This window comes from Chaetodon trifascialis, chromosome 20 (genome assembly GCF_039877785.1).
Source record: "Chaetodon trifascialis isolate fChaTrf1 chromosome 20, fChaTrf1.hap1, whole genome shotgun sequence".
Classification (NCBI taxonomy): Eukaryota; Metazoa; Chordata; class Actinopteri; order Chaetodontiformes; family Chaetodontidae; genus Chaetodon; species Chaetodon trifascialis.
Window position 1 is genome coordinate 14148839 of NC_092075.1, and position 16739 is coordinate 14165577.

Consider the following 16739-nt stretch of genomic DNA (forward strand, 5'->3'; position numbering starts at 1 on the left):
ATTAGCCATAAATTGTTTCTTAAATGATTCATCTGATTACAAAATGGTGTCATCAGGCTGAACAGAGAAATGTTCAGTCTTAATATTTGTGTGTAAATTATTTTTTTTATCAGAGAAAAGCCATGTGTGCGTTTCCTTCCAGTCCCTTTTTTCCTTCTCTCAGTTTTGAAATCGATTAATTTGCGCGTCCGTCGTCCATCTCCAGTTTAAACGTGAAAATAACTGTCGCGTCGCGCTTGACGGAAAACCTCTTGAAGCAATTTAACCTCGTACCAAATTGAAACCTGTCTCCCGAGGAATTTTGTCTTTTTAAAGCAAAATAACGGAACGACAATGAAAATAAATCTTGATTGCAATTACTCCATGATTGGAACTGCGGCCGCAGAGAATAGATGTATTTCTTTGTGCCTCTTTGGTACATCAGCTCTTTAATTTGAAGACAGACATTCATTTTTATCTTCCCTCTCTGTCTCTTCATTCGTCTCTCCCCAGTCGTTGTGTACGGCTCAGAATGTGAATTGCAGAGACCTGGAGGGACGGCACTCCACTCCCCTTCACTTTGCTGCTGGCTACAACAGAGTGACAGTGGTGGAGTACCTGCTGCACCACGGGGCCGACGTGCACGCCAAGGACAAAGGGTGCGACCCTTTAAGTAACATTTACAGGCAGACTTTAGTCCATTTTTGTTTACATGATGAATCAGGAAGTCATAGCAAAGTTATGGAAGGTGACAATATAATGATGTATGTGTGTGTAACCTTTGCAGTGGGCTGGTTCCCCTCCACAACGCCTGTTCCTACGGTCACTACGAGGTGGCCGAGCTGCTGGTCAGACACGGAGCCTCCGTCAACGTGGCCGACTTGTGGAAGTTCACGCCGCTCCACGAAGCCGCTGCCAAGGGCAAATACGAGATCTGCAAACTGCTGCTCAAGGTTAGAGCTGCGTTTTCCTCCATAGCACCGAACTAACTTTCAGCCCCACATTTAAATTCATTTTTATTCCAGGCCTGTCACCATCGTGACGGTTGGTGGTTAATTGTCACGCGAATGATTGCAACTATCGATTCAATTTAGTTTTTCTGTTCATTTATACAACTGCAAAGCAAAAACTGAGGTCTCACAGCTGAAACAAAAGAACCTGTCCAACAGAAGTAACGTCTAGACAGCCGAGCTGTTTCTTCTCCCTCACATTGGAACCTTTTGTGCTCAGGTGGACAGTTTATTGCCACAATCAGCCGATGCACATAATTCACTTTCTATTCAATGCAGCTGTGGATTTCAGCTTTGGTTCATGTTGCTTTTGATAGCCCAGCAGCCTTAAACCAGTAACTAATGGTTTAATTTGCGCTGAAGAACATGCTGAACTGCATCTCCTGGAAGATTTCAGTGTCCCAGACAAATAGGAAAAACTCGGGTTAAATATTATCCGTGTTTCTGGACGCTATTTCCCCATACTTTTGTGTCTAAGTGAGTAATGGGAACAACAATTTTAGAAATTGGTCCAATTTTGAACAAGAGCGCTGTGACCGCGAGTTGGACTTCTATGGAGTCACTTCAGGTGTGTGCGCACCTCCAGTGTACGTCCACTAAAAGTGTTTGTTTTTGCCACTGACAGGCTCAGACTGTTATTCTAAGTATGTGACAGCATTATGGAAAGGATCTCTTCAGAGATGGTCCTTTTTGTTTCAGAGTAACTCCCGTTTTGTTCGACCAGAAACAGCTGCTCTCACCAAAGCCACCAGACTCCATTCATAGAAACGGTGATTTTATCATCCTAAGACATATTAAATTCAAACTCGACAGAAACAAAATAAAACTCAGCAAAACCTTATTGGTTCATTGTTCATGGTTTCAACAATCACCTCCATCTCTGGTTTGGCTAAAATAAACCCTTCATTCACCATGCGAATATTAGAAGTTAAGCACCTCAGAATGAACATCCGGAGCCCTAATTCTCCGCCCAGATGCCGTTAAACCATAGCAGAAGAAAGGAACAACGAGGTGATGTCACGAAAGGAGCACCACCTCTAATGGTGGAAAACAACGTGGAACCAGTGATGGAAATCTGACATTTCTGTTAGTTTCATGCAGCCGGGTATATGCAGGTGAATGGAAACAGTTCTAAAGATGCTGGTGATCAATCAGCTCTTTAGAAACCCACAGCAGGCATCTGAATTTCTCCATTCAAAGCAGCTTTCTGAACCACAGTGAGGAAGCGTCCAGAGAAAGCTGGGCTCACGAGTGTCGCATGTTTTTCCTCTGCTGTCTCTTCACATGGGCCACATTTGCAAACATTAGCATGCTGTTTGCAGCCACCATGCAGGACTTCTGGGTGCGTTGAAGTCTGCAGGATTGGAACATTGAAATTCTGCAGCCGTTTTCTCTGTACAGCCGTAACGCTCTGTAAACACACCTTATCCTTTTTTACACAGAGCTTCAGAGGACGGTATTTACAAGACATGACAGAGCCTCAGTGGAACTCAGAAATCTGTTCTGCCACGTGGCACAAAAACTGGCGACACAGTATCACCTGTTGCTCATGCAATAAATGGCACGTGGCTCCCCATGTGCCCTGCGAATGGATCTGAAGTAACAGTGATGACAGGCCTTTGATTGGCCCATCGGAAGCGAGCACGAAAACTTGCCATGATCTCTGGAGTTTTAATCTAGATGAACTCCGACTAATCAGACTGCGAGGCTGAAAATATCTGCCGTGTGGCGCTCGATTGTCACATCTCATAGATTCTAAATGAGTCCCGTGAAATGTTGCAGCTTTTCAGCTGAATGTGTTTTTGTTTTCCCCATCATAATCACCTCCAGACAAGGCTCCATCACCGCTGTGTTGTTGCCATATGGTGCTGCATAAATTATTATTAGATCAACACTGCTGAATTCACACACGTGGAGGCTGCATCAGCTGCAGGGGAAATGTGCCACCTCTGGACTTCACTGTCGTCGCACAATGAGATTAAGTTCGGAGCAATCTGCATAAGATGCTTTGAAGAACATAAAACAACCTTATAACATTTTTAATACTTATGAAAAAACAATATAATAGAAGCCAAAAATGCTCCAATATTACATTTGTACACAGGCGGTGAGAGAGGAAAAAAGATATTGCTCACGGTCAGTTAAATATTGCAGCTCCTCAAAAATGGGAGAATTTCCTGCTTTTCTTCCACTTGTTGTCAAAAAAACAGTGTTTATCCTTGAAGGCAGAAGAGTTGGTGTATCGATAAAAACAGGATGCAACAAAGTGCAGACGGAAACAGACTTGACAAACGAATCATGACTAAGAGCCGCAGCAGATGAAGACATCACATCCATGTGGAGCAAATCCTCAAACTAATACATGCGTACATACAATCAATATAAATGCAATATTTCCATCACAGTCACATCTTCCCGTTGCACCCGAATGGAGAATTGGTGCCATACTTGATGCACCCAACTCCTAATATTAAAGGCAGCGGATGGAAGGAAACGCTCAATGGCATTGTCTTTTACCTGTTTTCTGGAAATTCAGGTGAACTTTGTGCGACATTTGCTTGACTGTTGTTAACTTAATATCTTTTTTGAGTTTTTGACTGCTGGTTCAAGCAATTAGAAGACGTCACCCTCAACTCAGGGAAAAGCTGTTAATGGTTTAATCAGTGTTTAATTGAAAAAATAATGAGTCCGTAATGAAAATAATAATGAGTTGCAGTCCACTGTCGGCTGTCATGAAGGCTCAGTGCCATAAACTGTGAAGTCTGCCCTGTACTTCCTCTGCTGTTGTGTATAAATAGCGGCAGGGGGACTCAGGACTCAGCCAGGTGGCGCTCTAGTGTTTAGGATTAATGATGAAAAGGTTATCGAGGAGTTTTTGGAGGCTGCCTCGCTCAGAAAAATGGTGTGGTGAGGTAAAATAATTGTTGTTGTGTGAAAGGTAGGTGACATACTGTTTGCCCCAAAGCCAAACTGGTATTGATCCAAACTTTGGGAATGAAGGGTCTTCTTCTTGAAAGACTTTGTGATTATGAGGGTGAGTGTCAAAGGGCAGTATTAGTAATAAATAGATTTTTCAGTGGACTGGCTGCATGGTTGAATTTGGAGATTTTGGACCATCATCTTGGCGCTCTCCACCATCAACATCCCAAATTGAGTGCGTATCTTTTGGAGTAATCCCTGATAATCCCTCCAGGTGTTTGGTGTTACCTTCATTTGCATTTGTTGCTGCTAACTTGTTTGGGAACTTTGACCTGGCGGTGTTTGTGACGCTCATGGAGATCGGTGCGACTGCAGTCGGTCACCGCAGGACTTCAGTGCATGTCCAGGAACACCATCTGCTTCAGCAGCTTTGTTTGTGTTCATCCAACAAAAGGCTCGCTTAGCGGGAGTTTATCACCAGCGATTGTTCATCCTCGTTTGTCGTAACCTCAGCGGTGGACTTTTTCCCTTTACCAGCATGCAAAGCAGTTGTCCTTTGTTGTTTCTGCTGTTGTGTTCGTGTCTTGGCGGCTGCTGGGGGCCGGTCCTCCTGTCATTAGCGTTATCATTACATATGCAGCAGCTCATCAAATGTGTTCCTCGGCGTCAGTGTGTGAAGCCTCTTGTGCAGATAAATCCCAGTCAGTGCTCTCCAAACAGTGCTGGAGTTCAGAGATACAGCCGCTCCCTCAGGCCGCACTCTCGCTGATCTGATGGTCTGGAGGCAGAGGTTAGAGACGCAGGCAGACGATTAATTGTTCAAGGTGGTGGGAAGGTTTGGCATTTTTCCACTGTGGTTGGAAAATCCTCATACCGGCGACGTTCAGCTGGATTTTAAGCTTGCGTTTGTGCTTCCTGTGTACACATGGCAGTGCCCTCGTTTCCCCTTTAACACACAAGTAACAGAGTGTTCCCGCGCTCTGGTGTTAATCCGCCATGGCCCCGGGATGCAACTGTTCTCTCTTTTTGAATAAACTATTCCGGAGTTCAGCAGCAGGTTTGCCTTTGTCTCCGCTGTTTGTTGTCAACTTTCTATTGTCCCCTTTCTGTGCTGGATTTGTGCTCAGAATAACACTCGGCAGCTTTCGCTCCCAGTGCTGTGAGATTCTGCCGGGATCTTGTGAGACATACAAAATGCGCATAAGCATTTTCTTTGTTCGGAAAGAAATGCGAGAACATGACACATTTCTCTTCCATTACAGGAGAAGAATCCATCTTCTTAGCACTTGGAATGAAATGTGTGAACTCACATAACTCTACTACATGACTCAACATTACACCTGCTTAAAATCTGAACGTCCTCTGTCATTCTGAGCATGTTAGCATGCTACTATTAGCACTTAGAGCCTCTCAGAACTGCTAACATAGCTGTAGACTCTTGACCTTGCGTGTGAACAGATCAAAAATGTGAAATTCATTACCTCCTACGAGCCAGCTGATTGTTCTCAAGAGAGTTTGGAGGCTCCAGAATTGCTCACTACAATAAATGAAATATCTTTCATGAACTGAATCCAGCATTCATTTCTATGGAAATGTCCCAGTTGTTACTTAAATGGGTCCCTCTTTTAATTTTCCTCGATAGAGAATAAATTACAGTGAGAATGTGATTGCATCAGCAGCAAGAGATAATAGAAATGGAGAAGTAGGGCAGAAAAATCATAACATGGGTAGGTTTAAAAAAAAAAAAACATTAGAAAGAAAGGGAAATACAGCCATGAGAGATGAATAATGGACAGTTTCAGGCCAGCGGTGGATACTCAGGGGATTGGTCCCGCAACATCAAATTTTAATGAGCGGATTTCAAAACTTCCAATGAAATGACAAGTTAAACCGTAACCTAGGAGACAGTTGAGCGATGAAAATGTCCCAGTCTCCAGGGGATGTGGTGTTTTCCACTTCAGTGGATGTCACGTCCTCACCTCTCTGCCGCCTTTCGTCTCTCCCTCTCTTCTTCTCTCCGGTGAATTACCTTCATCCACTTCTCACTCGTCACTTGTCAACATCTCTTCCCCGTCTGAGTGAAACGCTTCCACCGGGGTTGAGGCGACGAGGGGTTTTTGAGAGCTGATATTTTGTAGAATCAACTTTTGTGCCACAATTCAGTCTTTAAAAGTCCTCTGTGTTAAGATGGATTAACACATCTGGCCATTTTGGCTTTCTCTCTCCAGCACGGGGCAGACCCCACCAAGAAGAACCGAGACGGGAACACGCCTCTGGACCTGGTGAAGGACGGGGACACCGATATCCAGGACCTGCTGAGAGGAGACGCTGCGCTGCTGGATGCCGCTAAGAAAGGCTGCCTGGCCAGGGTTCAGAAGTTATGCAGCCCCGACAACATTAACTGTCGGGACACGCAAGGGCGCAACTCCACACCTCTGCACCTTGCAGGTAACATGCATGTGGAAACACCAAGCAACACACACACACACACACAGGTCAGTTTGATAAGCACACATCTCCTCAAATTGGGTAACGCTCACTTTGCAGACTCAGTAAAATGAAGAGACCGAAATTTCTAGTGCCTGTTTGGCTGAAGTTCGCAGGATCGAAGCATATTTGGACATGGTATGTGCGCTTGCTGGTGCCAGTCACTGTGGCTGCAGCGTCTCAGAAACAGCCGACCTCCAGGGATTTTGGCTCCGTGCCGTGCCAAGAACAAGGAAATAAACACATCCAGACAGCTTAAGCCTTGAGGACAAAAACACTTTGTTTATAGACAAGCGCGGTTGGGACAACTTAGCAATTTGTCAATAATTTTTCATAACACCATTTCTGACGACAGCAATCATTGAATATAAGCTTCAGCAGGCGAGCGGGCAGCTGGTCTGAAACCAGACTTGGTTTACTGGTGCGCTGCAGTCACTTTATGAGGACATTCAAAAAGTTAATGTCATTTTGGAATATGAGCTTTTTAATGTCACCATCAGCCCAGTTTATGTAACTGTTGCCTAAGTAGCAGGCTCATGTGGTCTTTATTTACAGGCTCCATTGCAAACAAGTCCTTGAATCCGTGTACATTTTTTGTCATTGACCAATTCTGCAAACTAATGCCCCAAATCGTGTTTTAAATAAAGGATATGATGTAATGGATCTTCCTGCAGTAACATAAATGATCAAGTATATCTATATTTTTTCCAAATCATACATTTTATCTTGTTACAAAAGTTCTTATCAGTCAGGAACAGTCATATTTTCAATATTAGTAGTTATTTAAAGCCTGTGTGGGTTAAACTGCTGAACAGCTTGGGGGCCCAGGCTGAAAAGGCCCCTGGTAATATAGCAAGCACTTGCACCAGCCAGCAGTCCCCTGCCTCAGCATCTTAAGCTGGGTTATGACTCCTAGGGATCAACATGTGTGGAGTATAAGCGAGAGTCAGACGGTGCCGTGCCTTAAACGTTATCTGCAGGATTTTAAATCAGTCCTGAAATGCAGCGGGGGCCAGATGTGTTCTCTTGTCCTCGTCGCTGTTGAGAGCTGGGCAGCGGCGGCTTGGATAAGATGGAGATTGGCAACTAATTTATGGCCGGGGCCTGAATAAGGGGAATCACGGTAGTCAAACATCACTCCCAAGCTGCGTGCACTGTCCTTTCTTCATGAATAATAGATGACTCAGCTGCGACGAGACAGGAGCGCTGATGCCGAGAAGACCTCTGATCTCGGTTCATTTGCATGACTGTTTTTAGGTTTGCAATTAAAATAGTAACTGCAAATATTCCTATTTGTGCATAAGTAATATCCTATTTTACCATTAACTTGAAAGGACTATATTGTCACAGTTTACAGTATGCATTAAACTATAGTGTGCTGTAACAACCTTGAATCTCCTTCATGAAAGTTCATGAGGATTTTTAATTCATGATAGCAGAGATTCTGTAGGTCCTCAAAGGAGCACACACACACATCCTCATGTATATGTATGGGATTTGTAATCATGATTACATCAGTTTCAGAGATAACAGGAGAGATATGAACCAGATAGACACCACCGCAGCCCCTCACGGGCATAAATATAGAACATGCCATAACCTTAATGAAGGGTAAATATTTACATTGTGTGTTTTTATCTTCATGCTTACCAAGAGGCTCACGGTGAGCAGAAAGTCTGACATGAGTAATGTGAAAAGACCCACTAATTCTGTTGACTTTTAGTTTGCTAAGAGCTTGCTTGAGGTTTGGGTGACACACGGTGTCTCAGTCTTAAAAGAAGCCGCTCCCCGGTGGGAAACATGTTGCCATGAGCTGGAAATTGAACCGCTGTCATCGCGGTTGAGTGCCTCTGCCTGTCTCTCATGTTCTTCCTGCACTGTGTCTCCATGTCACCCTCCTCTGGTGAGGAAACTGATTACCCTTTGTGCTCTTGTCACATTTTTTAGACTCTGTATTTATAGAGAATTTAGAGAGCAGGCTCGCCTCCAACAGATGATAAAGTATATCTCAATTAGCGACCGGTTCGCGGCATGACGGGCGCTTTTAAAGTTAAGAAACTGCTGAAAACCACTTTGAAGGTCTGTGATTTCTCTGAGATCTGACCACTTAGACACACGCCCACGCACCCTCTGCCTTCATGTACTTGCTTGTGAAAGGAAAAGATGATTATACGCTGTCACGCTGCGGCTGATGTAGGCTGACATGTCTCTCTGTTTTTCTCTCTGTATTTCCTCCTCTCTTGTTACCTGACCACCTTTTTGGTTCTCCATTTATCTCTCATCCATCGACTTTTTTTGCCGTCCGGCTGCATTTTCCACACAACCCAACCCCGCCCGATGCTCCAGCTGGCTACAACAACTTGGAGGTAGCAGAGTATCTGTTGGAACATGGAGCCGATGTGAACGCGCAGGACAAAGGAGGGCTGATACCTTTGCACAACGCTGCTTCATACGGGGTAAGACACACACACAAACACACACGTGCTTCATGTTCAGTTCACGGATGCTGCTTTTAATCTTTGTAAAACTTTATTAATTTAGAGTTTGTGGTATTGGTCAATAATTTCCCCATTAAAATCGTTATTATGATCATCATTAGTAAACAGAAATGAGGCATGTATGCAGTTTCCCTTCATCTGGAGCCCTTGGCTGCCTCTCAGTCACATTTCCCTTATAGCTCGACAGCATTCTGCTGCTGAAAGAGTCATGAAACACATGTTTGAATGAAAATTTGATGAGCTCTGCATTTTGGAGACGCTCACTCACACACACACACAGAGTTTAGCATGCCCCGCTGGTGCTCTACATGAGCTACATTGTGTTAGATGCAAAGAAGGAGCTGTAGACTGATGATGGGGGGGAGAAAGAAAGGATGGACTAAGAAAACAAGACTCACGATGGAGTTAATAATTCACAGAGGATCGAGAGAATCCCACATAGTCCTTTTTCTCTGATCACAATTTTTCTAGCACTCACTCAGCAGACTTCACACATTCGTTCTTGTGAAATGCTTTTGTTGCTCTCGTCTCTTTGCCTCCTCTCACCGCCTCCTCTTCTTTCTGCTTCCTCTTCTCTGCTTTCCTTCTTCTCTGGGTGTCCGTCATCACTTCCTCCTCCCTCTTCCTCACCTCTACCTCTCTTTCTCTGTCTAGCACGTGGACATAGCCGCCCTGCTGATTAAGTACAACACGTGCGTCAACGCCACAGATAAGTGGGCCTTCACGCCCCTCCATGAAGCGGCCCAGAAGGGGCGGACTCAGCTCTGCGCTCTCCTATTGGCCCATGGAGCCGATCCCACCATGAAGAACCAGGAGGGACAGACGCCGCTGGACTTGGCAACGGTGCGAAGTGTTATGAGTCTGCACATGGCTGTAGCGTTAGCTCTAATTGATATTTGGGTGGTTGGGATCACTAATCAGACAGCGGAGCACCATGAGGAAAGTTTGCAGGAGGAGGAGAAGGTGGAGGAGATGCTTTTAGGCTCGCTGCACCCTAATGAGGCTTCCTAACAAGCCTCCTAATAAGGTTTCATGTTTGACTGCAGGTACCACCGTTTGAGAGAACAGCTCACCTTGTGATGTTGTTCACATTAACTCACAATTTTGCTCCAGATTAGAGATTGAAAAAAATCTGCTGAACTGTTGATCATGACTACTGTACAATCAGGGAATCTACAGAGCATGAAGCTGAGCCTCAGCTCTGAACTGGTAGAGCGCTCCCAAGAACAGTCTGGATAATCCAGCTGCTTCTTTTACATGCATTAAACAAGACATTTTTCACAATCCCCGTCCATCGAGTGGATGATTCATTTTGTTGTTCGTCTTGGCTGTTATTTCAAGGCATTGCAACAAGACTAGGATGCAAACACTCTTTGCAAACTTTTGAGAGAGGAAAAACAAATTCTTCAGCTCACAAAAGAGAAGTTGAATTCATAAGACGTGAAATCATTAGCATTATCCCGTCCTTGTCATTTGCAGCCACAGTTCAGTAGATGATTCGCCGTCGGGCTTTGAGAGGACGCTTCTCGTGCGTCTTGTTGTTTGATTTAATTGGCTGAGGGTCAGAGAGCGGGAATGAAGTTGGGAAAAAGGAAATGACTCGTTGAAAGCTATTTAGGTGTTTTTGTCTCAGCAAGTTCCCAGCAAATGTGGCAGGTGACTTCCAACAGTGTGCGAAAATACAAACATCTGTCTACATCTTGTCAATATGTGTGTCTCTTTGCCTGTTGCAGGCCGACGACATCAGAGCGTTGCTGATCGACGCCATGCCGCCGGATGCCCTGCCAAGCTGTTTGAAACCCCAGGCCACTGTGGTGAGTGTCCACACACACGCGTAAGAGTACGGACAGCTGAGCCATAATCGTGTGGTGTCTGTATTATGTGTTTGCTAACGTGTGTGGAAAGAGCTGAATTCAGTCTGAGCTGAAACTGAAGTCACTGAAATAGATCAGTTGAAATGTGAGCATTGGAAGGAGTTTATGTGGCAGTTTAAGAGGCTGTGTTCACGACACAATGACACGCTGCTGCCATTTGTAGCTTACTGTGAATGCACAGTATTTAAACTCTTTGGCGGACACGGCCCCTAAGCGTGTGATCTTAAAACAGCTGAAATCAGTTGAAGTGTAACGGCTGAACGCCGAGCTTCAAGGCGAAGCCCCGTCGGCACGTTGCCAGCGTCCACGTGAGACCTGAAAGCATCTGAACTCTCGGCTGAGATGAAAGCAGCTGAAATGTCAGATGACTCAAAAGCACTGGAAGCAGACGAATTATCGGCTCGAGTGCAGAGATGAAAGCAGCTGAACTGTCATGAAAGATTAGAAATGAAAGTCGGACTGTAAACAGTGAGCGCGGATGAAAAAGTGTGCGCTGTAAAAAGTCAGTGTGAAAGGTCCATTTCAGCAAAGGTTTGGCAATAAGATTTGACGTGCTGGCCCTTTAAACCGAACCTCTTCTCTGCTCAGGTGAGTGCAGGCGTGGTGAGTACAGGTGCAGCAGGGGGTGTGGTCATCTCACCCTCCCCGTCCCCGTCCTGCCTGTCCGCAGCCAGCAGCATAGACAACCTGGCCGCGCCCCTTGGTGACATCACCGTGGGCGGGGCCACTGGACCAGCAGACGGCGCGTCTGGGTCTGACAGGAAGGAAGGAGAAAGTACGTACAAACTCCTAAATCAGGGGCTGTTTAATAGACTTTCTACCTGCACAGGTGTCTCAGATGTTGCTGATGTAAACGTGTCTAACAGCCGGGACTCTGCTGATGTTACTGTGTCTCTGCAGCTCTGCTCGACATGACCATCAACCAGTTCTTGAAGAGTCTGGGGCTGGAACACCTCCGAGACATCTTCCAGAGGGAACAGGTACTTGCACACTTTTTTTTTATGTGTCTGGTAGAAGACAAAAGTGAGAGGGAGCTGCAAAATATGTGTCGAACTGGAGAGACACCAGAGAGAGAACGCTGGAAAGACAGACAAGGAAGCAGCTTCGCTTTGTCAGCGAAGGATTTTTTTAGGTCATATTTTCGAATGTGAATATCCAACTTTTCAGCTTGTGGTTTATTTCTCTCAGGATTACACGCTAATTCAGTCTTCTTTCAAATGTATTTATTTAATCCGTCCTTTGTTTCAGCATCAGTTTTTAGACCTTTCTAGCAGCCTGGCTCAGGGGACGCTAATGTTCTTATGTGAGTGCGCCACTTTGGTCCAGACTGAAATATATCAACAACAGATGGAGGGTCATAAAAATTGCTTCAGACATCCACGTTCCCCTCGGGATGAGCTATGATGACATTGGTGATCCCGTAACTTTTATTATGGCTCGTTTTATGGAAAAGTAATGACATTCCCATCAGCCTCAGCTGCCTCATTGTGAGCATGTTAGCATTAGCATTTAGCTCAAAGCACTCATGTACCTAAATACAGCCTCGCAGAGCCAGTAGACTCTTAGTCATGTTCTTATGTAAATATTATTGCACGAAATAACAAAGGCCAGAGACAGAAGAAGGATACAGATGGACGGAGTGAGAGAAGAAAGAGAGAGAGAGGCTTGAGGAGAAAGATGAAGGAAATGAGAAGGACAGAGGGAGACAGCGAGACAGATGGGGCGACAGAAAGAGGAGAAAACAGACAAGGAGGGAGACGGAAATAGAAAGTGAGATTGAAAGGTGACAGCGGGCAAAAGGCTAAGCATAGAAGGCAATATGGAGGATATGTGTGGACTTGCATTACACTTATTCTCGGCCCCCCTTAAGGGAAACAAGCTGTCATTAATATTCAGATAAAGAGTGAGATGGAGGTCAGCTGGGTGTTAATGGAAAATTCCATTTTTGTTTCAGAGTGAGACAAACAAGGACTCAGTTCGAACAAAGAGACGAGCTGTTTAACATATTTGATTATTGTAAAGCCATACGTTACGTGCTCAATTACAGCATTTTGTTCAAAGTTAAAGCAAAGAACGCAACCTATTTCAGCTGTAATGATGCCGTGTGAATCGCCCTTCCGTGAAGCCTCACTGCTCACTTGTTTGTTGTCGCAGAAGAGAATTAGTGGAAAACCTTTGTCAACAAATGTTTGATAGTTCAGTTAATGCTGAAACTGAGCGTCTAAATTTATAGAAAAAATGGCAGTAATTTTGCAAACATCGCAAAGTTATTTAGTCGGATGTTCCAGGTGGCCGATTGCTCTGATGCTGCTTGCACCGGGGTTGAGATCCAGGCTGATGCGTCACTGTTATTGGTTTTACATGATGACATCAAATGGGGTGTGACGTTAACTTTTTTGTTCCGATACAGAGATTACACAGGCCTCTGCAGAAGTGTAAAGTTTTCATGGTTTGCAACTCTCTGCCTGGCACCTCTCTCATCAAACTCCCAGCAGAGTATTGAGGCTGTGATGATTTACACCTGTAGCAGCTGATCGCAGCAACATGGATGAAAGTAGGCAAAGGTTAGCGTTTGAACGGCGGCGTTATCTCTGCCTCCAGCGTGAATCTCATCTCTCGCCCCGAACAAACTCTTCACTTCAGCATCATTAATTTGCATATCAATGGCTTGATTACTGCCATTCATTCACTGACCTTTCCTTCATGCCGCTTCTCTCTTTCTCTCATGAATATTTGTCAGACCTATTGTCTCTGCGATATGTCTTAGGTCGCTGAACTCTGAACTATTGATCGCTCACAGTTTGCCGCGCGACCTTCTGTGTCACCTTTAAACTCAAATATTTTTTATGTGTTGAAGTTTTTTTGGAATTTGGAGCATAGCTTGACGAGTTATTGCACGTTAGGATTATGAAACGTAATTTTCCTGGCAGTTTACGTTCTTTTGCCAGCAGAAACAAGCATAAGCAGGACTGACGTGACTTTTTTTGTTCTGGTCTCCGGGCAGATTTCGCTGGATGTGTTGGCAGACATGGGTCACGAGGAGCTGAAAGAAATCGGCATCAACGCTTACGGTCACAGACACAAGCTCATCAAGGGCATCGAGAGGCTGCTGGGAGGCCAGCAAGGTCAGGAAAAAACACACGCATATACGAGAAGTTATACAACTATTCCCCCCCCCCCAAAAAATCATTTGTATAAAACTAGCCAGCGTAATGTCAAAATGTGTGTATTGAGATGCACTCAATGAGAGTTTAAAAGAGCATAAAACACATGATTGTGACACATTTTCTTCCAAATGTGCGTTTGTAGGTGGAAATCCATACCTGACGTTCCACTGCTCGAGCCAGGGCACCGTGCTGATCGACCTGGCCCCTGACGACAAGGAGTTCCAGTCTGTGGAGGAGGAAGTACGCAAACACACCTTTTATACACACCTCCAGCTTCCACGACACACACGTACCTCACCGTCACCTCACTACCTGCATGACTTTATAGCAGCCTGGTGGAACGATTTAATGATTTATCTAATTTGAGCATGTCATTAGCAATTTGAGCCATCTGACAAAGGATGCAGCACTCCATATGAGTGTCGCCGCTCCGCTGATTCTATGTCTCTTGTAAATGAAAGCAGTAATTCAGAGAGACAGCAGATATCAGTGTGAATGGGTGTGAAATTAATGAGGATCTGTCAGATGTTAACAGACATTTAACAGGTCATTTAAACTGGAATTTTTACGGAGGGTAGGGCTGGGTGATATGGCTGAAAACTCTATCATGATATAAGTGTTTTATATTGGTCGATATTGATAATTATTGATATTTTTTTATGACCTATTTAAAATAAGGACCAGGAGAAAAATACATTCAGTTTAAACATTATTATTTTAAATTGAACTTTCCTCTGATTATAATCCCCTCAGCTATCAAGGCAGAAAGGAAATGTCAACACAACCATGGAAAACACTCAAATAATAAATGTAAAAAAAGTGTAAAAATGTAAACAGAGAGAAACCTTTTTTTTCTGAAGGTTTAGTGCAAAAAGTTCACAAGCTGATTCACCTTCTGCTGAATAAAATGTTTTCAGATATGTGCAGTGTTTTGTAAACATAGCAGAAACTGAGGTGGACTTGACATCTGTAACATACAAACAAACAAACAAACAAACATGACAGACAGTACAGTAACACTGACTGAACTATAAAACCAGCCTAGACATATGAACAACTTTAGTCACTCTTCTTACTCTAAACATACATGAACTATTCAATTATATTTTTATTGCAAGTGTGTTTAAGAAAAAAAAAAAAGCACGTGTCAGAGATGTTTGTAACCTGGCTTCTCCACAGTGCTCAGTGGAAGCATGTCTTTAGCTATATGATATGCTGCTGCCTCCGTTACGTCTTCGTGCCTTTTAGATGATTTGTCATCAGGCACTGAAGCAGATACCTCTGCATGGTGGTCAGCTGCTTGTGCGGTGGTGCTGTGGTTGGTGGACGTTGGCGAATACGGCTGCGTTCCAAAGAGTGAGCGCAGCTAAGGTGGTTAAATAAGTTTGTGGTGTTACTGGTCTTGGTGGGGACGACAGTCTTGCATAAGTTACAGACCACATTGGTCTGACTACGGGCCAACTTATAAAATCCAAAAAACTCCATACTGGCGAGCTGACTTTCCCTGTTCTATTGACGATTTCTTCGCTCGCTGCAGCGCTCACTTTCTATTTCTCATCTCACTCCTCGTGAAGCATCAAACACTTGACAACGACATGGCACAACCGAACTTGATGATGTTACATGATTGGCGTGTTAGCGTGTCTCTCTCACTGATTAGCAATTACTCCCTACGTTGCTTGGTTACCTGAGAGCGAGTGCCTTTGTTCATGCAACCAGCCTCGCTTCGCAACTTCAGGTTTATCGAACACATTTTATATTGATATTGATGACGTGTCTATCGCGAGACATATTGCTATTGTTTTATCGGCCCAGCCCTACTGGAGGACTCGGCGCAAGGTCTGCTGAGACTGTTTAGAGGTTTGAAATGTTAGTGGAGGTGGACGCTGGATGAAGACACCTCATCTCCGGGTGAATGAATCACACCTTCGCCTTCGCGATATGGGAATTAGCATGTTTGTCACACACATTTCCCATTTTAGCCTTTGATGGATTTGCATATGTGGTCATTTTGGTCCTCTTGTGTCTGTTTATTTCCTCCTCAGCTGCAGAGCACCATCAGAGAGCACCGTGACGGAGGCAACGCAGGTGGAGTCTTCAGCCGGTACAACATCATTAAGGTGTGTGCCCACACACACACACACGCACACACAGACCAGTTTTCTCTCCTTAAGATCACAGATATGGACTTGGAAATGAAGTAAAGGGATAATATGTCACATTAAAATGTCAAAAAGCGATGAGGCCTGTGTTACATGTTGTGTTGTGTTCCTCTCTCTGACTCTGCAGATTCAGAAGGTGGTGAATAAGAAGCTGCGGGAAAGATACGCGCACAGACAAAAGGAAATCGCAGACGAGAATCACAACCATCACAACGAGCGAATGCTCTTTCACGGTAATTTAACATGCCATATAATTCAGCAGGCTGGGTTTCATCGTCATATATTACTGTATGTATTATCAAGGGTAGCAACAGTTCTTGTTGCTTTACTCTCACTTTTGTGCCTTTTCAAATGATATTTTGACTTGATCATTACTTTTTTTTTTTAAAAAAAGGTACCTATATCATCCAAACTTGATTTCATGTGTATCCATAAAATTCAAAATGCAGTCGTATGACACTGTTGACCTGTTGAAGGAGGCTGTGTGTTGCAGGATGAGTGCTGAGCATAAATTCAGAAAAGTTTTGCTCGTTAGCTTTCAAAAGTGACTATGACTCAATTTCAAGGTCAAAAGTTCATTTATTTGTCATTCCATCAAGCTGCAGTCCATTTATGCTACACGAGAAAAACTCTTTTCATGCTG

General features: G+C 44.2%; 1 protein-coding gene across 1 annotated transcript in view; it reads left to right on the forward strand.

Moving 5' to 3' along the window:
- The window catches only part of LOC139348397 (poly [ADP-ribose] polymerase tankyrase-1-like), a 77681-nt gene that overhangs the window by 55387 nt on the left and 5555 nt on the right, over positions 1 to 16739 (forward strand). The window contains exons 15-26 of the mRNA XM_070988471.1: positions 493 to 638; positions 767 to 932; positions 6137 to 6356; positions 8742 to 8851; positions 9548 to 9736; positions 10627 to 10707; positions 11356 to 11542; positions 11668 to 11747; positions 13772 to 13892; positions 14077 to 14174; positions 15980 to 16054; positions 16224 to 16329. Coding sequence (XP_070844572.1) covers positions 493 to 638; positions 767 to 932; positions 6137 to 6356; positions 8742 to 8851; positions 9548 to 9736; positions 10627 to 10707; positions 11356 to 11542; positions 11668 to 11747; positions 13772 to 13892; positions 14077 to 14174; positions 15980 to 16054; positions 16224 to 16329 — 1579 coding nt within the window. The remainder of the gene's footprint in view (positions 1 to 492; positions 639 to 766; positions 933 to 6136; positions 6357 to 8741; positions 8852 to 9547; positions 9737 to 10626; positions 10708 to 11355; positions 11543 to 11667; positions 11748 to 13771; positions 13893 to 14076; positions 14175 to 15979; positions 16055 to 16223; positions 16330 to 16739) is intronic.